Source organism: Aphis gossypii, chromosome 1 (genome assembly GCF_020184175.1).
Source record: "Aphis gossypii isolate Hap1 chromosome 1, ASM2018417v2, whole genome shotgun sequence".
NCBI classification, from domain to species: domain Eukaryota; kingdom Metazoa; phylum Arthropoda; class Insecta; order Hemiptera; family Aphididae; genus Aphis; species Aphis gossypii.
Window position 1 is genome coordinate 30723131 of NC_065530.1, and position 25741 is coordinate 30748871.

The window sequence follows — 25741 nt, forward strand, 5'->3', positions numbered from 1 at the left end:
TTTCACACGTCTCGGGCTCTTCGAATGTGACAAAGTCCACTCGTAAACCGACACACACACACACACACACGGCCGTCAAACTCATAAGTGGTAAAATGTACCGGATCTCGGCGGCGGCGGCGGATTGACGTCCAAAAATATTACACATTCTGCAACCGCGTGCACGGCCGTCCGATCTCGACCAAGAACACACCTTCCATTAGCCGGCCGACGACGACGACGACGACGACGACTACTACCGCGAGAGTGTTACCCGCCGTACACGCGTACATTATAATATTATGAGGTACCATATTATACCTGCAGTATACTTATATATATATATATATATAATACACTTACAATACATGCGTGCGGGTTTTCTGTTAAGTAGTTAATTTTATAGTGCCCGACCACACCTCGTCATGGTCGCGTATACGCGTTATTTTTTTTTAGTCATAATAATAATATATATATATATATATATAATATACAGCACCTATTAACTACCTATAACACAACTTATAGTGGAGTACACGACTCCGTCTCCGCAGATATATCGTCGTCACTCTTTCTACTCCGTCACGTCCATCTCCTCGTCCTTACAATATTCTCTTCCCGTCCATAGCGACCCTCTCGCCCGCGTATACCACTCGTCGTCTTCTGTACCTGCTCGGCACATAATAATATTATATAAAATCCATTTATCGACGCGCGTCGACCACATTATACATTATATACATAATATAATAATAATATTGGTAATTATAAAAATATACGCCGCAATGCAGTTATCGTGACGATCGTTTTTAACGTCGGTCGTCGCGCACCTACCCGTGTATAAAATATAAATATATATATATATAACGCCGGACGACCGCATAATATATATAATGGCAATATGTGCAAAAACTGATGTGTAGGCACACGTATAAGGCGCGCGCGTGTTATTAATATTATTATTGTTACAGCTACATAGGTATTGTTTGCGTCCCGCCAACGGACTCGGCGGCGGGACGCAAACAATTTGTAATGGGCGATAATTATTAATCGCGTGAGCCGACGGGCGGTACCTACAGCTCGCGCTTAAATATAATAATAATTATTATAACATGATATCATGTTTTGGAATATAATATGGCGTACGGGAGAACTCGAGCCAGAGAATAGGTATATGTCGCACGATACCAAACTAAAATAATGATAATGATAATAAAAATATACGCTTATTATTATTGCGACCGACGGCACGTACCCGTGTTTCGCGATATCACTATCATGGTCGTTTTATAATCACCAAGGCTGGTCTCGTTGACGAGTCTCAGGTCTTTCGAAGGTTTTATCTTGACGACTTGATAATATTATTCTCTCAGACTTCCTTTTTTCTCATTTTATCGTATAAACGCCATGTAGGAACGTCACACAAAACGCCTTGTGATCCGCAAACGGTTTATCGTAAAACACAACTGCCGCCGTCGTTTGATTCGGTCGGAAATTTCAATTTTCCACATTGAACGGTACGACTACCCCATACTGACCCATCCACTCCCTTCTTCGTCATCCAAAAACGAGATTCCGCTAAAACCAGTCGAAAGTTCAGATCGAAAATAGCGACCTCGTCCCGATGATTTGTCGTCGTCGGTCGTCGTTTCATATACCTAGTGTCATATCAGGTAAACATTATAATAATATTACATATTCATCGCTGAGGCGTCGTCACTGCGGACCGAAAGGTCACGGTTCGCCGCGCGATTATCTTGTAATATTATTTTTATAAGCGTACCTATACCGAGACCGTGCACACACGCACATTAATTATATTATATATTAATATATGTCGTCGTGTTTTTCGTATGATATTAAATAAATATGTTTTTTAACAGCCCAGCCGCCGCCGCGCCTTTTTTTTTTACGACGCGTGCGGATAACGTTTACACGAATACGAATATAATAAACTACTACACAGGTATATAATATATCTTGGCCGTATAGTTATATTATTTTCGTCCTGTCTTCAGTTTCTACGGACATTTTATTATGTTGCGTTATCCTATACGGACTATATTATAATATAATATGTTTTGCGTCGTTCATTGCCGCGGGCGTGCTGCGTCGGACATTAAAATATTATTGTCGTTATATATTATCGCGTAGTATGTATAAAAATATACCGTTTTATTAGTTTGTCTCTATACGAGCGCACAATATATACATAATAATATGATACTTATGTATGATACTCATCCTACAAAAATAATTACGTTTCGAGATTATAGTCTCCAGATACTCCTAGAGTAGTATACCTTACCTTACCCGATATTATATTATAGTAGGTACGAAGCTATTAGGTATTCGACGACGACGACGATCGGTATCTGAATAGTAGCGGCGTCGATGCGTACTACACGTACATATATAATATGATAATATGATATACCTATCTCCATTTTTTTAATGCAAATCGTCGAAGTGATAATTACGGGAATTCCCGAAAAATATGATTTCTCAAATCGATAGAAGTACAATAAAATTGAAATGTACAATATCTTACTCTGCGATTTTGTACTGCGTATCAATGTTTAATATAATATAGTATCACAATGACATCAGGATGTCTACAATTTGACGTTTTCGTTGTCCGTTGACCGTTGGTACACACGAAAGTTATTTTAAATTATATAATAATAGCTAGGTATATACGCGTCTCAACAGGTGTTAGAGAAATGACGATCGTACAAGAGAACAACTGGCCATCACTGCAGATTTGTTAGCATATAGGTCTTCGAGAATGAAATAATATAATATACATGTGGCATTGTGGCTACTTTTGTTTGATCTATAATTTTCTATAACAATTGTTCTTCGAGGCACCGATTATGACTGCAGTAAACCCCAGCGCACGAAAGAACAACGCCTGTCATAGTTATTGATATTGAAGTTATTTTCTTAAAACGATAATTTCTTTTATGTTTTCGTCCGTTGGGATATGTAAAATAAGTAAGTATATAGGTAGTACCTATTTAGAAATGGGTTCACAGAATGTATTATACGTTAAATACCTGCCACATATTTTTACCTGGTAAAAATTTAAGTAGCAACAACCTGTAGATGTATATAATATAGTATGACGTACTTAATATAAACTAAAATCATATACCTAGTAAGTATGGTGGCCACCTCATAGTTTTTTTCCCCGTAGATTGTTTCTATGTCCGTTGGACGTTTTTATTATTTTTTCATCGTATAGGATTTCAAATTATTATTTACTTTTACGAAAAAGCAAAAAAAAAATATATATATATTGTATGTATATAAAAAATAATAGATTTCATTGAACAACACGAACGATATCCATCCGACTGCGAACAGCTGTTGTGTAAATAATAGTTACCTACGTACGATACGGTATAGTATGCTATATGAATATAATATTATAACTTCGTATTATTATAATGGTGCAGAGAAGCGAAAAATAAACAATATTCAGTAGACTTGAATCTCAAACACTCGTTATACACGTATATAGTGTACTGTACATGGTATATATATTATATTATTATTATTATAATTTATACGATTTATTTATTAGCATGGCAGGTATACACACATTATGCGTCTGATAGGGCGGTTTTATAATGTTAATAATTATTACCGAAGTGGTAATAATAATTGTACGTAAAATGATGTCGCGGTTAATGTGTGCTGTGCGGGATATATTATAACGTCGTGTGCACATTATAATGATAAAGAATAATAAATAACAATCCCATGCATAAACCCACACGAAAATGTTCGCATTGGCGCACACAGAAAATTATACATCGTACGCGCATATGTAAATGGCTATTTGCCCGAACGTATTACACGTCTTATATACATATTATTATTATAATATTATATATTATTAGAGTTTGACCACACTAGGTTGTCGGTGCAGCAGCGTATATAACGTTATGTTACTATACACATTATTGTAGGTACTGGTTTCATAGTATGTATATAAATTCGCGTATAACAGCGGTACACCATTACGGGAAAAGGCGGAAACGATGGAATAAAAAAAATTGGAAATAAAAACCGCACGAAACGTCGTAGGTGTAGCAGCAGCAACAGCAGTTGCTATTATTAGGTACATTATTATGCCGCCGTACAGACGACAGTTTTGTTGTATTTAGGTATACTAATCCAAAGTGTATATACCTCGCTATATGTATAGTGGTGTGCCAAAGGGATAATCAACAGGCGGCCGCCTCCGAGTATTTTTAAGGGGTGATGGGTGGGTGGATAATGGCTAACGAACAATAATTTAGTATTTACTTACTATAATAGGTGTATATAGTTAAAAATATGACAGTAAATGCCTTTATCGTGTTGAGGGTGGTGATGGTCTATAACCTCTGAACAATATTTCGTGTTCACTATATACGTCACAGGTACAGCCACTACCTACTCTCTGATAGTAATTGCGTGTATATAAATATATATCTACCCGCCTATATATTTATCTACCTATTAGTTATTTATTATATATTATTTATAAGTCATATAACATTACGCTATGTTATGATTTACTCGTATTTTATTTTTTCAGACTATTCGACGTTTCAGAAACAGGCGGGTATATAATAAGCGTCATATAAATAATTATGAGTTTATTCGGCCACCTACAAAACATAAAATTCTTTTTTTAGTTTACTTTATAATGATATCATCATAATGAGTTCAGCTCTTTTTTCTTCTTTTAGATATTTTCAGGAGTACAATTTTTTTGTTTTCGGATTTAATTGAATAATATCAAACAATACAATATACGCGTGCGATAAGGTTATGTTTTTCGCTTTTGTTTTTATAATAATATCATCGCAGCTTCAGCGGCCGCAAAACATGTGGTGGCCTATATAGGTATATATATAGGCCTATTCCTGCAGCTTGTTTCGATAATATTATAATTTACACAACAAACCGCCGGTGTACTGTATGGTCGTTAAAAAAATAAAAATAAAAGGCAAAAATCGACGAGAAAATCCAGTTTTTCGACCGCGTCGAGATGGAAATCGCGACCTGAGCTCAGTGATGCAGACGACGACGAGGTGATCGTATCGCCAAGCGATCGATGGCGGGCAGGGGGGGCTGAATATAATAGTGAGGTAAAAAATATAAAAAAAAATATATATACTCGCCAAGAGTAGTCGCTTGGCGGGTGGGCAGTGATGGTCGCACGGTGGGAGGGGGACACCACCACAGCCGCACAGGGTATATCCGATGACGCTGCGTCTTTCGGTGGTGCAGTGGCGGCAGTGGCAGACAAACGAGTTCGTCGCGCGAGCTCGGAGAATGTCGAAACGAGCGCGCGCCGCCGCTAATTAGAGGACGTCCCGTGAACGCTCGCGAGAGATGGCCGCGGCGCGTGTTCTAAATAAAATCGGACCTTAATGAGACCGGCATACCTCGTCGTCGTCGTCCTCCGTAGGGCATCTTGCACAGAGGCTCCTCTGATTTATGGCCGGTTTTCAATTCATACCTTTATATTTTATTTTTTTCGATCATCTCCTGCTGCAATGTGCGCTCTTTTTCACTCTCCACTGGCCATTGTCCGGCCCGACTGTGTTCGTACAACATATAATGCGACCGACTATATAATACCTAATATTATTATAAAAATATATACTTATAAGTTATATATAACAGGCATTATTATATAATAACATATTTTATTATTATTTTTTATACCGTATAAATGCTGCATTTTGCTGTACGGCGGAGAGGAAAACGATATATAATATTATATCGGCAAAATAAGTGGTTTTATATAATATTATATAGATATAGATGTTTATAATAATAGTATATACGGTTCGGGAGAGGAAAAAAAATATAAATCCATTTTAACCGATAACACAAATATATTTTCAATATTAGTCGAATTAATTACAATTTTTGTTCGCTATATTTAATATCGTTTTAAAAAGTTGAGATCATAATATATCGTATAATGATAATGACAATATATTCATATACAAACAAAAATAATTTACACAAAATATGAGATTTTACAATAATTAAAAACATAACAAAATGATTAATACAATAATCCTAACAAACACATTATCTTAATATTAATATTTTAACATTGCACTAGGAAATGCATAATATGAAACTCGTTAGAAATAATAGAATTATAATATAGGTATTGTTTTTAATGTGTATAAATAAAGTAAAATAATATAATAAAATCGAATAAACCATTTGATATAACACGTATCGTAATTTAACTACGAACCAATTATGATATTATACTTGTAGAAAAAAACCTTTTGTTTTTTTTTTTATAAAGTTTGGCACATAGATTCACATATGAACGATATATACAATTCATGCATATATCGCGCTTATTTTACATAAATGTAACTGGGGAGGAAGTAAAATTACCTTTTGGCTACAATAATAATTATGGGGTAAAGAATAAAAATATTGTATAATAAATGTGACTTAAGTGTGAAATAATAAGAGACACGGAGGAAAGAAACATGTCTCCTGTGAAATTTATAATTCGTTCGTATATATTATATTTTTTATTGTCGTCGAAGCCGCCCTTGGCGTGCGTTTAAGTCTTTATAATATTTAATAGTATATCATTGTAGCTATAGTATCATAAAGACTATATACATTACTATAGATGTATATTATAAGAATTTCTACGAAAAGCAGTGCAAGAGCTACATTATTTACCTATAGTAATCAGAATTAAAAAATTACGTACATATACAAAAGACTTGATGTAGAGTTTCAATGTTATTAATTATGAATGTATAATATATAATAGTATACGCACATCCACTGTGTTTTTTTTACATTATTTTGAATTTTTTCAACGTTTACATAAAACGTTTGAAATCACAGCCACAGAACCTTTCTTCTACGTCAAGGAAAGTAAAATAATATATGTACGCGAACCTTTCCTCCCTCTTCCTCCTCCTATCTTACCGATGAGTCGCTTTGGCCGAACGTATAATTTTTGCAAATTTCACGCGCCAAACGAACTTTTATAACGATAATTATTTTAGATCACTATATCCGCTGTAGTATAATTATACGAATTCTCATTTACAGAACGATTATCATTTATATGCATAGCCGTAGCTGGTAGGCGGTAGCAGTATTAAAGCGATTTTTGTTCAAGCGTCAACTGAAAGTATAATATATAATATAATATTACCTTTATATGGCCATTTTTATATAAGTATATTCTTATACAAAAAAGAGTAATACTATAATTATAGCACGATGACTTTTGAAAAAAAAAAAAATTAAAAATATGTTTAAAAAAAAACTTAATTCAACAACGGTTCTGGTAACCCTGTATTATAGTATGCAATATATAACAGTTTCTACTCTTAGGTACTATACGCGTACCTATAAATATATAATATTATATATATCTTATCCTAGACGACATATATATATAATATATTATATGTATATGAACGCATAACATGATGTATTTTCGGCCGTTCAACCGGCTAGAATGCAGCCGGGAGATTTGTCCGCCTTTACTGCTTGTCGCCATTCCTCCAACCTGGGAGCACACCGCAGCGCCAACTCGTCGAATTTGGCTCGGGCCATGAACACGAACTCACCGGGTCCGGCGGCGGGCCTGCAGCCCCGGCCGAACGTTATGGTCATCGGCCGGTCGTCGCGGCGGGGCCGTCCGCTTTCGTCCTCAGGCTGCAGCTGCTGCGGCGGTGACATTTGCACCACCACCCGGTCGTCTTCTTCGGGCGGCAAACGGTGTGCCTTGGTGGGCATCACGCGCACGCGTGACACGTCGCCGTCGTAAGACACGCCCACTATGGTGCCTTGGACCACTGCGAAGGAAAAAAATAAAATATAATTATGATACTGTTTCGAGTGATATTCATAATATGATATATAATATTAATTGTTTTCTTATCGCGTGTTTAAATTGCACGATACTTCGATCCGCGGTTCGAGACACGCGCATATTACAATATCAATATAAATCAATATAATATAATTATAATATAAAGGTAGATATACAGTGGAACGGTTTCGAAGGATCAATCGAATTTCCCATTAAGCTGGTTAAACTTTTTTTAGAATAATATATAACACCAAACTATAAATATACATAGATGATTGGAAAAATACATATAAGACTAGCTCAAATTCAAATTTCGCGCCACTGATTATTATAAACAAATCCACAAAATATAATGTAATGTGTATGGTGATGATTGATGAATGATAATAGAAAACTAAATGCGTTGTACATAGCGCGTCGTAAAACGCTTGTACCGATGCAATTTATGTCTATTAAAGGTATGTATCACTGTTATAGTTACACGCAAATATATATACAACAGGTCGATTATTTTATCGAACAACTCTCATTATTTCAAATATTCTATTAACGTTTTTGAAAATATTTTTTTTTACATAATAAAAACATTTTTTGATATTTGTGAAATAGTAGACAAACATTTTGCGTGTATTTCGTCTGAAATTTGATTTTTGTACATCAAAATATTCCTAAAAACTTTCTGCTTCCGAATATGAAATAAAAAATTTATGTTGTCATTTGAAAAATTAAAAAAAATATAACAATTAAAAATGGGTACTTTATTTCAACTAGATATTAAATAAAAACTATTTTCAAAGATGTTAATAGACTTTGAAATAATGAGTGTTATTCGATAAAAGAACTCCCAGTTTCTATACATATATATTATTGCACGTAATTAAAACAATATTATGTACTATTATATACGTATTTTAAGAACGGTGTATAGAATAATTAATTCAAATAGAAACCTAAGAAGTACATCGTAATCATCACTATTGTATTAAACATATAATTATATATTACATTAATTATTATATATACCTACGTATATATTATATACAATATTTTTTTACATTTCCCACACCCGCTTTTGATTATCCGCGTATTGTTATCGGGATGTACCGGCAACACGTATCGTATATCGTTATTTGATAGTAATTAAAAGAACTCTCCTTATTTCTGTAGACAAGTATTATAGAGTCAGTACCTCTATAATTTAAAGATAACAATGGTCTAATCAAGTGGGCAGTGATAAGAAAAAGGATAATTAAAATGTAAATTATTTCATTATTGTACGCATATGTTTTATTGAATTTATTTAACTTTAAACTATTGTACATTTAAAATTTTAAACTCGATAAATGATAATTAAATCGATTATACTATATAACGGGGACAATTTGGTTAATGTGGTCATTGATTTTTGAAACACGCACCCGACCGTGAAGATTTATAAAACAGTTGTAAAAATTAAGTATAAAATGATAAATATAAATATACAACTAAACTCACCTAAACTACTCGTGCAGTAAGCTTGTGTCATTTCTTCCACGGTACACGGTCGGCATTCTGAAAATAGAAAAAATATATATAATTAAAATCGTATTAAAGATGACATTGAATTTTTTTTTAGTTTTTTCACTGTTATATCACTAAAAAGTAAAAATAAAGCCAAATGTTCGACTGCTGTGTGTAATGTCTATGTTTTTTTTTCTTAAATTGACATATAATCATACGACGTTCCATGGCTGGATAAGCGTAATTTTCTTTTAGATTAGTCTAAGTCGTATTATTTTATTACATAAGTACCTATAGTATATTTGAGATACTGAATGCATCTTTATTCTTTACACAACGAATTAAAATATTATTATATTTATTACTCTTGACTCCATAGTATAGTATTAAAATCCAATAAACCGTCTATAATTAGGTGTAGTGTTACATAGTTATAATTATAGTCTAGTGTTGTGTCCAGTTAAGGAGCTTCAAATGCGCATAATAGCATATATATAATATATACATATAAAATATATACATATCCAATAAAGGGAAATTTATGTTGAATGGCCTATAACTTTTTTAAATAAAAATCACCATTAGCGTGTTTCTTCGACGACCACCATCTACCATTGTTTATGGTGATAATAAATAAATATTATAACCGAGTAATAAAAGAAAAAAAATTATACATAATATAGTATTATATACCTACTCGTATACAACAGAAATAAAAGTGTATATTATACAGTGTGTACTTTGTTAATGTAGGCGAAACCGGTATTTTTAAAGAACGCGTACCTATGTGGTTTTTTTTATCTTGAGGTTTCTCGAGTAAATTTATGATCGGTCTATTTTTTTTTTGTGACTTTCAACGAGGACTTTGATAGTACGCGTTTATTAGCCGTACGTAGGTTAAATCCGCATTTAACATATGAAACCGAAAGAGAAGAAAAAATGATAATATCGAGAATATATTATACTCGTGTCAAAATTAACTGTTTAAGTATACGCAGTTAAAAAAAAAGCAAAATTATCTAGAAACTGTCTTGCTTTATAGTCTGTACGATTTATATGCAAACATAGTATAATATACTATATGTAGCAACGTGTGCTTTTCCATATTACTTAAATTATGGTTAAGTACGTACCTATACGCACATCAGACCAGTTATAGAACGAAGTAAAATAATTTTAATTGCTTAACAATGCGTAAACACTTCTAAAGTTGTCAAAAATATAATGCTTTTATAAAAAATCATTATTATCTTCATAGAAATATAATATATGGTTAAACAATATTATTTTACACTCTTCCATTAATTATGGTCCTATATTATACACTTGTAGTGAAAACCTGATGCCTATATACTCGAGATAGTCGGAAATCTAAGACAAATGCGTATTGTTAAGCTGATTTTCTATTGTTTTTGTTATGAAGTAAAGAAAATTAGGGTCAATGATCATTTCAAAGAACAATATACCTGGGACACCTGCCCGATTTAATTCGTTCGGAGTGTATATAGGTATCTACATAATACTATAGGCATACAGCAATATCGGCGAGACGCCGGCGTGTCATTGTTATTCCACATTATAATATATTAACAAACTCGGACGGCTTAAGACAAGCGTGATCGATGTACGAAAATAAAAAATAATTATAACTATAACACAGAGATAAGAACAAAAAAAAATTGTATATTATTATATCTATCTTGTAATCTTAGTTAGTTGATGGACGCGTGTAAAAACTATATATGAACACGATCACAATTATTTATGTTATCATGAAATGAGTTGTCCCGAATTTTAATATCTCAAAACGTCAGATCGAATACGGTTTAAAAAAATATTATAATAAGAAAATATATAAAATAATAATCATTATTATTATATGGCACTACAAATCGTTTTTTTTGTCTATCATTATTTATTTATTTATTTTTTATCCAACTTTTTATTAGTGTTGTACATAATATAGATTGTATATTCCATATTGATGGAAGAACGATATTAATATTAGATATATTAAAAAATAATAATAATAATTATATTTGTTGTGAAACGTTACAGAAATAACTCACCATGTGTGTACTTGCTTATTTATTTATATTTTAATATATTATAAATTACCTGTTAGGTAAACACCCACGTATAAACGTAAGGCTGAATAATGTGTACTTCGGAAAACAAATATGTTTAATTTTTTTTTGTTATTATTAATTTATAGTAACGGACAACTGATTTTGTGTGCCGCCGAAAACCACCGGTTTTAAGTTTTAACGCCATGCTTGTCACGCCCCATCAGATTAAAAACTACATATGTTTGTGAAAAGAACACTGGGATGTTAATGGTGTTAATAGTTTATTTCTTCGATAGTTATTTCAAGCAGATAATAATATATGAAGAACGAACGTCGGATGAAATGTAATTTGATCAATTATAAAATATGTTTTACTGCACTGCAGCTGCGATTGGGTTCTACGGCAGTTTTGTGTACTAAAAAACGAGTTTAGTTAAACGATTCCAATTTATTTTTTTCATACCAATGCGTTATAAATAGCCAACAACAAAAATGTATTATTTATTTCCAAATACTAAAATAACATTTTCGGCCAAAGAGTTTATGTACTTTATGGATAGACCAATTAAATATTATACATCAATTTGTTATGCCTATCAAAGCTTTTGCATTCTATTTTATGTTCTAAGAGAAGCGATAATTGTATTAGGTTTACAAATTATTGTGTATGAGTGTTTTATGTTGTCTATTATTAACATCATGGAGTAATAAAAATGCTTTTATTTTCTAATGCAATGATGATTTCTGGTGAAATGCCGATAAACATTTTTAAAATCGGTCAAAAAGCTTGAATATCCAATACAAAATTTCTCGGAGGTCTAGGAAAAAATTAATATTTAAAATACATATCATGCATAGATTTTAGACACTTTAAGTTCAAATTTTGACAAAATATGTGTCTAAAATATAAATTGTGTAATTTTTAGTATTTTTTTTTACTTCGAAAAATAATATTCGTAAGAATTTGAAACTCTTTGCTATTATCTACATACTCGTATTATACTACTAATAATACACAAAGATATTTTCAAAATATTAGTCTATTTTGTCATATTGGTTATAAAAAAACATAAAATAAATAATATATTTAGAAATACAGGTTCAGAGACAGTCTTGTTCAAAAATGTTTTTCGTATGCAATATTATCATCGGATTCAAATTTAACACATCCATTACAGTGACTATATTCTGACTCAGACTACTCGACAATTACTACACAGGACAGTGACTTCCCAAGTTTTTATTTTTTTTTTTAAGATTTGTATTTTACATTACGGTCGCTATTAGCAGAAATGAAATTATTATAGTTACGTGTTTGACTTGTTTTGAACTTAAATATGTTTATATAGTTGATTATATAATATTACATTATTTTTTATTGATATTTGATGGATTCATTCTCTTTGTCAACTGTGTCAATAATTTCACAATCAACATAAAAAAAAAAAAAATTAAAAACTTTAGTTCAATGTATTATTTTAATAGATGAACCGTAAATATTTGTAAAACGACAAAATAATGTATTCGACCGTAATAAAACAAATTAAATTATTGCGGTTATTTGATTTATCAGTGCCGAACCGAATAAATATCGTATAATTTAATCAACCTTGTTTGGGCCAATCATAGTTGTGTATGGGGGGGGGGCTTAGTTCCCACAAATTTATATACTCTCCCCATAATTGAAACTTTATTATAAATGCTATTATTACTGTTAGTTGTGTTATGATTATTCTACGAGTAGCTCCCTTAAAAATTCAACCAAACGTTCGCCCGTGGTGTCAATTTACATACTTAATAGCAATTTAATACTGTAAAATAAAACATAAAATATGACAACTAGCCACTAGGGAAATTAGATGCAGATGAATAAAAAAAATATTCTAAAATATCTTTTAGCTGTAGATATACATTGCGCTGTTCGTATAATTTTGAATCAAACATAACTAATTAAATGATTGCAGAATATCAAAAACAAATATATTTTGATACTGCAGGTATTGAGATAGGTATACCTATATATATATACATATATATATATACATACAGGCAGGTGTTAGACATCTCGTTTTACTGCAGCATTGGATAGGATGCATGTGCAATGTGCATACTGCATATAATATAATTTAATACGTATGGGCGTACTATATATAGCAATCGCCGTGCTCACTTACCGTCATCGAGGTTGTCGGCTACGAACAGTTGGGGCGCTGGCTCGGCGAGCGGTTCGAGATCGTACCGGAACCGGACGGGACCGGACCGATCGCCCGTCTTGTCAGCCTCCACGTAGAACGCGGCCGTGCCGCCGACGCTTTTGAAGCACCGCGACCGGAGCGGTTCGCCGGCCGTGCGGTAATCGTAGACGGCGATCAGGCGACGGGGCGCGCTGTCCAACAGCACGCGCACGCCGTCCAGCCGGTCCGGCTTGAGGCAGACGCGGAACTCGCGGCCGCCACTGGTGCCCGTCAACCGGAACACCACCCTAAGCGCGCCCCGCGGGTACGACCAGCGCACCGTGCCGGCCCAGCATCGGTCCAATCGGACGGGCCTCACCGAGTGTTCCGACGAGTCCGAAGTCAGTCCGCTGGAAAACAACAAAAACAGATACGTTTTAAAAACACCACTTAAAATATTATTATTTAATATATTAAATAAAATGTTAATGTTAGACAACATAGGTAGGTATGTACATCGTTGTACGTTAACCTATATTTAACACGCACGATGTATACTGTTGTGATCGAAGAGTCTACGATAGTTATATAAGTACCTACCACATATTATGGACTATGGTCATAATAATGCGGTAGATACATACAGGTATACGGTCCATAGGGGAAAAAATATGTTTGATTTCAATTATTTTTTTTTTTTTTTTTGTTATTTTTTAAAATATATATAATTATAGGTTTAGTATATTATGTTCTTCTGTCGCATTTGGATACATTGCGTGTCTTATACATGTCTCTATTGATGTATATAATAATATTATCTATGATGCGTTCAGCCATCCATTATCGAGTCTCCGAATAGTATTAAATGAATACATTTCTTAAGACATGGTCTAACATTATTTACCAAAAACATATCGCTTAATGTGGACAAAAACCTCTCTAATAGATTAAGCAAAGACTTCTACGCTATAGTATTGAAGCTTATGATTTTTTTTTTCAGTTGTGTTCGATTTTTTAGACGATTTGGATAGAACTTATAGGTTAGCATAATATTTCTCGTCCATTCCGCTAAAATCAGCCGAATTTGTACCTTCCATGCAATAATTAATGTACATATAATGCACATTTTTAAACGATACGACCTTATAAGTACATACCTAAATGTAGATATATCTAAAATATAGATATTATATTACATACCCGTTTAGAGTACATAAATTGACATGTCAACTCTATATAATTATATATTATACACACTTCAAGTGCAGGTTAGTTACTTAATAGATGGTATATAGATAGGTATTATACAGAGTTTACGTGGAAATAATACGGTAATAAAGTCACTGATGTCAGACTTAACATTTTACGGATTTTTTTTCCAGACACATATAATAATAACTGAATCATATAACTAATATATAGCTGTACTATGAACGATACAAATATATTAATTATAATAATATATTTATAATAACATAATTTTTATCGTCTATACGCGATGCATGATACGTACATTATACAACATGCATGAATAATAATAATTATTTTCGTAATCAACTTGATTTCAAAACTCTTATATTATAATATTATGTGCAATAATACAGATTTTTGATTATTTTAATGAGCCAGAAAAAAAATTTTATTTGAAATCGCAGATGATCCGGAAATATCAAAAATCTACGTTTTGTCATTAACATGTGAGGTCAAAAATCTTCCAGCCCGCCCTTAGGATTTTTTTATTTTTACGGATGAAATGTAAATTTTATTACTGTAATTTCCCTGTGGGCAATTCTATGTTGTGTAAAATATACATAATATATATTTATAAATATAATATATATTTTACAGCCGACAAACGTCAGTGCACAAAACGCCTGCACTAGTACCTCCTAATAATATCTACAACGTATACCTTATACCTTAATAATATTTGTAGCAATATAATATAGTATAATATAGTAGTCGAGTTCTGGCGGTATTAAAATAAGTATATATTATAGACTATAGTATATGCAAATCGAGCTATTACTGCACCAAAACCCGAAACACGGTTCTATTATTTCGTTTGAACTATAAAAACAATCCGAATAAATTATTATCTTATCTATACCTATTATAAATACGTACAGACGCGCACACTTCACCGGGGTCGTTGTAAATTACACCGGATTTCAACACGTGTTAAGGATAACGACGTGTAAAATCATCTCGAGCATCGTAGTCTATTGGATGTTTTTTAATCGTCCGGCAAACACTTCATTAAGTATTGTGGCATGTCTGAGAGTCAACCCTCTGGCCCCGAAATCGGATGACGTCGACCCGACGATGCGAAGCGTCGATAATGCGCAATAACGAATGCGTCCGACGGATTATCGTGCCCAATTTTGTATAGGTACCTACGTGTTATTATTTTTTTTATATGTATAACCCTCTACGGATTAATTCTATGATTAATGTCTTAACACGGTGGTCGTTATACATGTTGTATTGTTTCGACGTCTTGTCTTTTTGAAAATAGAATTAAATGTAGCTACGTGTAAGGGGCACGACAAGCGTCATAAAATTAATATAATATATAATAATATAACTACCGCTCGGATACGTGGATAAAATATATGTAGTTTGGAAAAAAATACGGATAACCTTGAGTTGAAACAATCGTATATGTATATAGATGGCTCGCCTCAAATGATCTCGTATCGACAAATATTTCCAAAGTAACATCGATCCACATCGTGACGTGTAGTAAGTACTTACACTGGATTAAAGAATAAAAATATATAATAGTATAATACTTTAATGGCGAGTAAAATGTCATTCCGGATTTCGGTTTGAACATAATATATTATTATTATTGTACATATACTGCATATACCGAAACAGAATATTGCATTGTGATTATAAATATAATAATGTATAATACATTAATACTTAATATATTTTTATATATAACACTGCGGGCGTCTATGTATATAATATACACAAAGTATAATTATAATGGACCTCGTGTGGGGATTTGCGCCGACAGTAATGATATTAAATGATCGACGACGAAGAGTTGCTACAACGGACCACCAGGGAAGAGACGGGGCTTGCGCATCGGCCGCCAAGTTCCGATTATCCCTATACCCGGCTTATTATTGCGCTCCGTCTTGGATATTAATGATGGAGGTTAAGGATAACACGAAACTATCAACACACTATCGTCAATGGTAGGACATAATAATATCATTATATTATATTGTATAAAAGGTCCGCTTACGAGTGCCCTTCCGCCTTGTGTGCCTACTCGTAGTGTATATACGTACAATCCGAACGCATGATAAATGGTAACAGGCGCGTAATGTGACGTCTATGAGATTTTTTCGTACCATAAATAATAGTTATTAATTTTGTCACTTCAATGAATAATCAACAACAACTTGACTAGAGTAATTGATTTTCGGACGCATTGACAGCAGCGGCTCTTTTCTATTCCTTTTTTTTTTTTATTTATTTCATAGCAGCGCCGTATATGTAGCCTTTTTACTAAAGATTTATTATTTAAATAAAAAAAAAAAAAAAAAAAATGAAAGAATAGTGACCTATTCTTTCAGTATAATAATATGTTTTATAAATATTATTTTGATTTTAATGGTGGTTACAAAGGAAATAATAAGACGGTCAGCGGTACTGTGGTAATTCTGTCCAGACGTCAGTGGCGTGTAAATAGTGAAACTAGGGTCAGAAACTCGAGTGTCAGCTGGCAGATGTCCCCCTTCCATCATTTTGTTCGCATATTTATATTATAATGGAGTTTGTTTGGGGTTTCTTTCAACAGGTAGACAGGTATATAATATAATATATAGATAGCACACAATGGCCATACCGCCGCCGATATTATTGGCTCTTATTGCTGCCCCGTTCACTGTATTATATACACAGCCACATAGGTATATTGAATTACGTGCCTACGTTTTTCGTCAAAGGCTATTTAATTATTAAGAACTTATAATATATAATATAATAATGCCTTATACACACACACGGGCGTTTATGACGTCGCTACGGAGCGTCTATTGTGGCGAGCAAAGAGAACCCTTCTACACCGTATAGATACGGTGAATAATCGTTTTCACGAATCAAGTGCGTTTATATAATATCCGCAAGACGAGCAATGTTTAAAGCACGATGTCTCGTTAGTTGCCTTTCACCTATTGTGCGTGTACAGGAAAAATTTAAGACATCATAATATAAATTAATCCGTTTTTTTTTGTACTGCAGACGATTAGTTATCTAACAAAATGAATAGCAAAAAAATAATAAAACTCGCGCCATTGATAAAATATACACATACAGAATTTAGATACTTAAATATACTTAGACTTTACGAATACACACAAACACACATATACAAATACTATAAATGTATTATAAATAATAAGAATACTCGTTTTAGATTTGCAGTTTACGTACCAACGGTTTACGCGGTTTGCGAGACGTGCAGATTGTTCCGACAAAGAAATTGATCGAATACTCGAATCGTTTCAGCCAAATATTAAACGTTTTTCCTTTCGTATAATGTATTAATCACCGTTGATATTACAGCAGTAATTATATTTATATATATAATGTACTTCGGTAGTTTTTCGTGGACAGCCGGTGGACAATAGAGCTACAACTATAGATATAGGTATTAATAATATGTGCATGTAATATGCATCGGAGATATTAAAATCGTATTATCAACCTTTTCCATGGGAAAAAAATAATAAAAAATAAAAACTTGAGATTTCTCACAATAGGCCATCAGAAATATTCGACGTCAGTTCTCACCGTTTTTACCGATGTTTATTACATTATACCGGTGGTCACTTGTAAACGACGTGTCGGTGCCACTCGCAACAGAAGTCCATGAGATCGGAATGAGAGAAGAATAGCGGAATCGAATAATGTTAATGGCTACAAATGACCGCGACACGCAATTATTGTGCTATTAAGTGTAGTTTGTAGTTGTGATAATATTATTTTTATTATATTATTATACTGTGCGTTTCGAAGATGCTGAGACAAATCAATTGATTAACTGCGGTTTGAGAATTTTCATAATTATTGTCACACCATTATAGAAAAATAATAAAAATATACACCGTACATACACGCGTGTGCCGATACAATAATGTAATTCGTAATTCGTATCATACCACACGGCTTCCGCTCATGAGTATGAAATCAATAGTGTCTAATATTGTGTTTACTTATCGTACCATACAACGAATATTATTATTATTTTTATACGATTTTCGGTGTTAGTCTAAGACGACGCGAGTAGGACAGAACAGATGTAGATTAAAATCTGCTCGTTCGGACCGAAGTACGGTCATTTTGCAGCAGGGTTCTTTACTACGCTGACAATATATATTATTTAGAAAAAGATTTTGTGTTATCTTCCTCGATTTTTGGTCGCCTGAACTCGAACTGTAGAGTGTCTAGACATACAAACGTCTACCCTTTTTTTGATGAGGGTGTTCAGGGGATTGGATCGCGTGATACTTTACGCGGGATCTTCGTGCGAGGTCAACGATAACAAAATATGTCATATTCTCGTCCTCTGCTAGCCTATTTCAAGAATACGTTTAATGTATAATATTATTCCTTTATCCTCGGACTACCGCAGTGGACAACTATGTATTGAATTACCTAATGGTTTTTCCGAGCGATTAGACGTTATATTTTAGCTGTTCATCGCCACTAGTATCGTGTTTCGGCCACAACACGCACGCGAAGTTTGACCAAATGTGAGTACGTTTCTTTTTCCAGTTGAATAACGCTTATATAAAAATGACCAATGGAGAATCATATTGGAAAATTTGTTTTAAATAACCGCCAAAAATATAAAGTTACATGAACGAACTAGGATAATTTAGCATTTCGTTTGTCGAGACAACTAGTTCGTTACAGTGACATGCTTTGAAATTGTATTGTCCGTGAAGTTGTTTAAAATGCGTAAAAAAATAACGTAAAAAAAAATTCTCTATGTAATAGTAATAATATAAACCCTCAATAGATGGCTATTAAAATAAATAACGACCCAGAGAGAACTGCAATTAAATGGATCTTTTGTTGAGTTCATTAACTATACAGACTGCATAGTAATTTAGACTGATTAGCTAGACGTGCAGGAATCTGTTGGCTGATACGTGGTGTATTTTTTTTTGTCCTCGCAGAAAACATGACTTTTTAACTAGTCACAAAAATCATTTAATTAGCGACAAATTTCCAAGGGTCCTGTAAACTACGCTCCAGTGCCTTACTGAGCAGCAAAAACAATACCACATGTTGCGATTACATTTATATAGCCATCTGGTCCAGTGTGGCGGTGTCCTTCTACTGACAGGGTTATGAGTTGCATGTGTATGTGGCGCCAAAAAACGTTTACCCACCCTTCCTGAAGTAAAATATGTAACACAAGCCTTCGAGCACTATAATACTTTTATTTATTGCCGAAGTACCTACCAACGTGCAATTACCCGTAATCGTTTCAGGTTATTAAAAACTTCAATATAAAACTCTATAATAATACTAATAATACAATTGATCCGCAAAAAGGTCTATAATTTTGTACAAAGGATAGTTTGTGCACGCACGATTTTCGAAAATAAGGCCAATTATCCAAAGGACTTATATATAGAAGAAATCGCACCCGGATGATCGATACGTTTGAGTGATCATCCCCAAATCTAGATACTATAATAGTAATGGTAACCTTAGGGGGCTGAACGAAGAGAAAATTATTTTTGTTATAAAACGTGCCAAGTAATCGAACCGAGGTGGGCCCATTGTTACCGTTTCAGAGTCACGCTGTGATCTAATATAAAAACACATGTTTCCATTAATTTTATAGAAATTGTATTGTGATCGGAATTATGAGGTCTCCGGGTGGTAAATTTGCATCAAAGTTAACGACCATACAGAAGATTGATAAAATAACACGATATCTGATTTCACTATGCTTTGCCGGTCGAATATTATTCTTATCTATAATTGTTGAACTATGAACCTTTACAGAAAATAATATATTTATTGCCGTACACACGTGTATTGAAGTTTGACGGCTTTTGTCGCCACCTGTTGTTATGCACTATAATATATATTATATAGTTATATTCAAAAAATAAAGACGGCCGGTGTTGAAACAATATTTGAAGGGTCGTATCGTTTTACATGCTGCGGGTCCCCTCAGAACGTGTCGTAATCAAAAATAAAAACATAAAAATAAAAAACAAAATAGAAGGGGGAATCATGCAAATGAAAATTTTAATTTTTAACAACTGAATATTATATGATTACTGCAGACAAACGAGCCAGACGGTAGCCAGTTACTAATCATCACATACGATTCTCTTTCCATTAATGGCGTCGGTAATTAATAATTATATACGTGTGGACGTTCCAACGCACATATTATATGATATCTTATTCAATTAAAAAATCTTAACTACCTATTATTGACTTATACACCTAACGTTATTATTTAAGAACTGGTTTCATCAGTATAATATTTGATGTTTTGGAGAATTTAATCCACAAAATGCAGTCTAAAATACTCAAATTATTATAATTGTACAATGTTTGTAGTTATTTACATATTAAATACTTAATTGATTTTTTTATATTATTTAAAAAGTAGTAATGATTTTAATTAATTTTTTTCATGATATCGAAGAAATATATTCATTCGGATATATATTGTTATGTCTTAATCATTATTGTTCTGTAATTAAATAACAATTAATATTATTGTTTAAGTAATTTTACGAAGTAACTATTATATTTTCATAGGTAGGTACTTAGTACTAGTGGTACCTAGATACCAAGTATATTATGTTTATTGTTCAGCCAAAAACAGATATGCAATTAGAACACACAATATAAAGAAGTTCATCTTTTTATAAAAACCTATTTTAAAATCTTAAATTTCGAGTAGTGCACATTTGAAAATAATTGACTACTCTATCACAAAAGTCACGAAGAAAAATTGTTATTCTCACGGAAATATAGTGGACAAGGATAAAGTGTTTGTATCATTCTAGAGTTAATATTAAAAAACCCATTAATTTTTGAATTAACGTTCACCGCATGTAAATTATATATTTTATATTATAGGAAAAAGTATGTATTTATTAATATTATGATTGAATAGTAGGTATATATTATACCAAATACGAATATTATAGTTTGAAGTGGCGAGAATCAAGATAAAAATAGCATTGTTGGGGTGGATATTATTTGAATAATGACCGTTTTCAATAAAATAATGAAATTCGTTTTCCTGCCAAATTTATTCCTATGAGATTATTTTCTATATTTTTCCATTTCGTGACAAATCGTTTAATTAGAAATAAAAAAGAACGGTATGTAATTTTTTCTTGATCACGAATCAGAGAAAGTATAAGTAGAAAACAGCTCTTTTTAATCTTGTTATAAAACGTCAGTTGAACGAGGAACGTCACGAATCAGCGGCCGTGGGGGACGTTTGTTCAGAGAAATTGCACAGTGATGTGCGCTTTCGTGGGAACTAATAAGAACATAAACGTTTGTCAGGACTCTCAGGAATTAAGACTCAAAACTATTGACCTACCTATTTTATTTGTGGTCACAGTTCATTTATATATATTTACAATAATAAATAAGTGTAGAAAAATTACAATATAAATAAATTTGATTACTTACTTAATTATTCAAAATTTTAAATTAAAGTACACAAATAAATTTTTTAAAGTAAATGGCCATGAAAATAAATATATTTATCACTGAAATTTACACTAAACAAGAGTAAAAAACAAAAACAATAGCCGTATAATATCTTGCATAATATATGTTTATCAACATCTTATATAGTAAATATTTATTTTTTAATTTTTATTTTTACCGAGTGTAGCAAAAACAGACTGATATTTTAACTAGGTCACTAATACAGCAGAATCGCAAGCTATAAAACCATTTTCCATAAATAGTTGTTGTTTAGTATAAATCAATTAAAACATAGCTTAATTGTTACTGAAAATCGCATTACACGAGTATAAAGCTCTGATTCTAACTGTATGTTTTTATACGTGTAAAAGGGTGTTTCATTTACTTCTTATAGTACATCTATAGGTACATTTTTGTTCTACATTTAGTATTACAATTTTCGTTATATAGCCCGAATACAAGACGCTACAAAGATGAAAGAAAAACAGATAGGCGTAGCTCCACATACAGGTACCTCTCTAAGTAAGTAGGTAGGCAAACTCATATTTAAACGTACAAGTTTATTATTATAGGTACAACAATGTTATTCTGATTGACCGGAACTCCAAGTGTCCCAAACAATATACCGTACAATAATTACTTTATTAGAAACACAATGGCCAGTAGTCATATAGGAAGTCTCATTAATTACTATTATAGCAGTAAATAATAATTATTAAATAAATATAACTGCAATGAAATTTGAATGGCACTCGTTTTGTGTTTTTTGATACAATTAGTCTATATGTCTTTAAAATATGCAAACGTACTATAAATTTATGAACAGTCAAAGAGCGAAACGTTAATAGAAAATTAGCTAGTCAGCAGTCGTTGAACAATAAATGTTATAAATGTATAATGTTATTGTTATTGTTCCAAAATTGTAAATAATAATTTGTTTTACTTACCTACAAGAATTTTTTTTTTTATCAAGAATTTGTGATAATAATGCGTTCTCTACGGGCGCATTTTCTTGATTTGTTTTTTGTATGTGACGAGAAAATTGTCTTAAGGTAAAAAAAAACTGGTTACCTCTGAAGATCGGATAAATATCATGCCGAATTTGGCAAAACACACAATTCTGGTTTATATCTTATCGGTATCTGACTATATTTTTTTCATTGTCAGTTATAATTAAAACACGGGGAGGGAATGTATTCAATGGGTTAGTCCATTTCAAGAGCTTTAATGGAACCAGTTTTGCGCACGTGACCTAATTGAAGTAAAAAAAAATGTGTTCAATCCAGTAAAGGAGTGAAACCTAATTGGCTTTGGATAAAAGACTATAATATATAATATTGATCAATCAAGGTAACAATGGTTAACTGATTTTCATAAAATATATTAAAACTACTTTTAGATTAAATACAAAAACAAAATAAGTTTTTACGTCATATAACTATGTTCTTATACATTTCAAAAAAAATGTTACTTTATAATTCTTTGAGATTTTCATTGTAAATATCTTAATTTTTTTTTTTTTATTTAACTAGTTATGGTAAAATTAATAAGTAGAATCAAATAATATCAAATATATTCACTATTTTTTATCATTACTTTCTTACTTTTCCCCTTGATATGATGTGTTGAAGTTATAGGACTAATAAAATTATTATAATAACTATGCTATGTCATCAAGTAATTTACAAGTAAAAATACCATGCATAATATCACAATGACATAATGTAAGTTAATTATAAAAAAAAAATTTTTTTTAATGATTCAAACAAATTTAAACATTAATATTTGTTACCATAATGATTTTTTTTATTATCATATGATATATTATAAATTATAAATATATAATACCGAAAAAGTGCATAATATTATGTTTATGATATTGACTAATATGAGATGTGAACACAAACACACTTGTTTCTTTTCCTAATCTTTAAGATGACATAAGACCAATGTATTGACACTATCGATAATATTGACTGTATAAATAAAATCAATTATATTTTAACAATGATGTAGACCTTATTCGTATAAAAAATAAAATATTTCTACTGTAAATAATATGCTATGTTTAAATTAAAAGATTAATGTGAAGATTGTATTCAATCGTTATTAATTTAAAATATATTTCCAAGTAAAATGCTATAACTTTTTTTTTTTTTTTATCGATTTTCGGAAAGCACTATGATTTTAATTAGATCACTCAAACACGAAACGTTTGCGCGTAGAGCGAAATCTGTTCCAAAATCAGAGTACCTACTTATATTGTCTACTTCATGTCTAAATCTCGTGACATTATGTCCCGTGACCCGTCATAATTTAACTAGTGCAAAGTTGTAAGTACAATAATGTTTTACCTTCCGCTCCAATCACAGCTGTCGGACGCACGTGACGCCGTCGCCAGGGCCAGCAGGAAAAGCGGCACCAGCAGCATAATAGTAGTCGCCGTTGTCGTCGTCGCGAAAACGTAACGAGGACGTCGCGACCGGACACCGCCGCCGGGCCAGAGCCGCGAAATCGCGGCGGCGGTCATTTCCTCGATGGTTCGCCCGCGCATTTGTACCGATATTTGTATAGCCACATAGGTTTACGTTCGGGTCGACTACCGCCACCGCACACCGCGATACGAGTGAAAAAAAAACGAAAATAAATAATATGCAACCAAGGTACATACAAGTCCAATCGAGGTGGTTCAAAAAAAAATTAAAATAATTTTAAACCGACTCTAATACGTGAGCACACTGCAAGAACGCGCAATATAATATATACGCGAATTCGACGTGAGAACGACGGACAAACAATAATGACGCGAGGTCGCACGCAACGGTACCTGCACGGAGTGGATGCCGTCGACAGACTGACCTCGGCGGCTCGGCGAGTTGTTGTTGAATCGTACGCGTCGCCACTCGCCGCCGTCGCCGCCGCTCTCGATCGGTCGCGCTCATAATATTATCAAGAGCGCGCGCACGAGCACAAATCCCCCACCCTCACCACAACCCCTTGGGGCCGCCGCCGCCGCAGACGATTGGGTTTATTAGGACGAGCATAATATAATATTATAAAAGCCGAACCGGTTTGCCGCCGCCGCAGCTTGAGGTTTCGTCCCGCGGGGTTCTATATTATACACACGTTTTGCCGGACTCAACAGCTCTCCTCGACCAGAAACCGTAATAATAATTTTACAAAAACGCACCCCGGCGGCGGAACTACGAAAAATCGTCCCCTCCGGCTCGAAGCCAGTGCAACGGTCAGTAAAACAACCCTCGGGACAGGTTGATTTAGTGATGCTGTATATAATAGGTGTGTACCTATGTATAAAATATATATAGTGCGTAGTAGTATAATGTATAGTTTATATCTTTAGGCTATAGATTTGGCAAGAGTCAATGGCGTCGCGGAGGGGGGAA

The 25741-nt window shown here is 33.0% G+C and overlaps 1 protein-coding gene across 1 annotated transcript; it reads right to left on the reverse strand.

The window, feature by feature from the left end:
• Positions 1 to 6282: 6282 nt before the first annotated feature.
• On the reverse strand, positions 6283 to 25232 carry LOC114131519 (meteorin-like protein). The gene is made up of 4 exons (XM_027996757.2): positions 24692 to 25232; positions 13605 to 14014; positions 9356 to 9412; positions 6283 to 7844 (listed from the first exon to the last, which is right to left on the reverse strand). The coding sequence occupies exons 1-4, from the start codon at positions 24889 to 24891 to the stop codon at positions 7492 to 7494; spliced, it is 1020 nt and encodes a 339-aa protein (XP_027852558.1). The 5' UTR covers positions 24892 to 25232; the 3' UTR covers positions 6283 to 7491.
• Positions 25233 to 25741: the final 509 nt, after the last annotated feature.

Coding starts and splice junctions, on each gene's coding strand:
- LOC114131519 (XM_027996757.2), bottom strand. CDS start 24,891: ATGCGCGGGCGAACCATCGAGGAAATGACCGCCGCCGCGATTTCGCGG. Junction 9,413..13,604: donor AGCCGACAACCTCGATGACG/GTAAGTGAGCAC, acceptor TTCTATTTTCAG/AATGCCGACCGTGTACCGTG. Junction 7,845..9,355: donor TTACTGCACGAGTAGTTTAG/GTGAGTTTAGTT, acceptor TTTCCTTCGCAG/TGGTCCAAGGCACCATAGTG.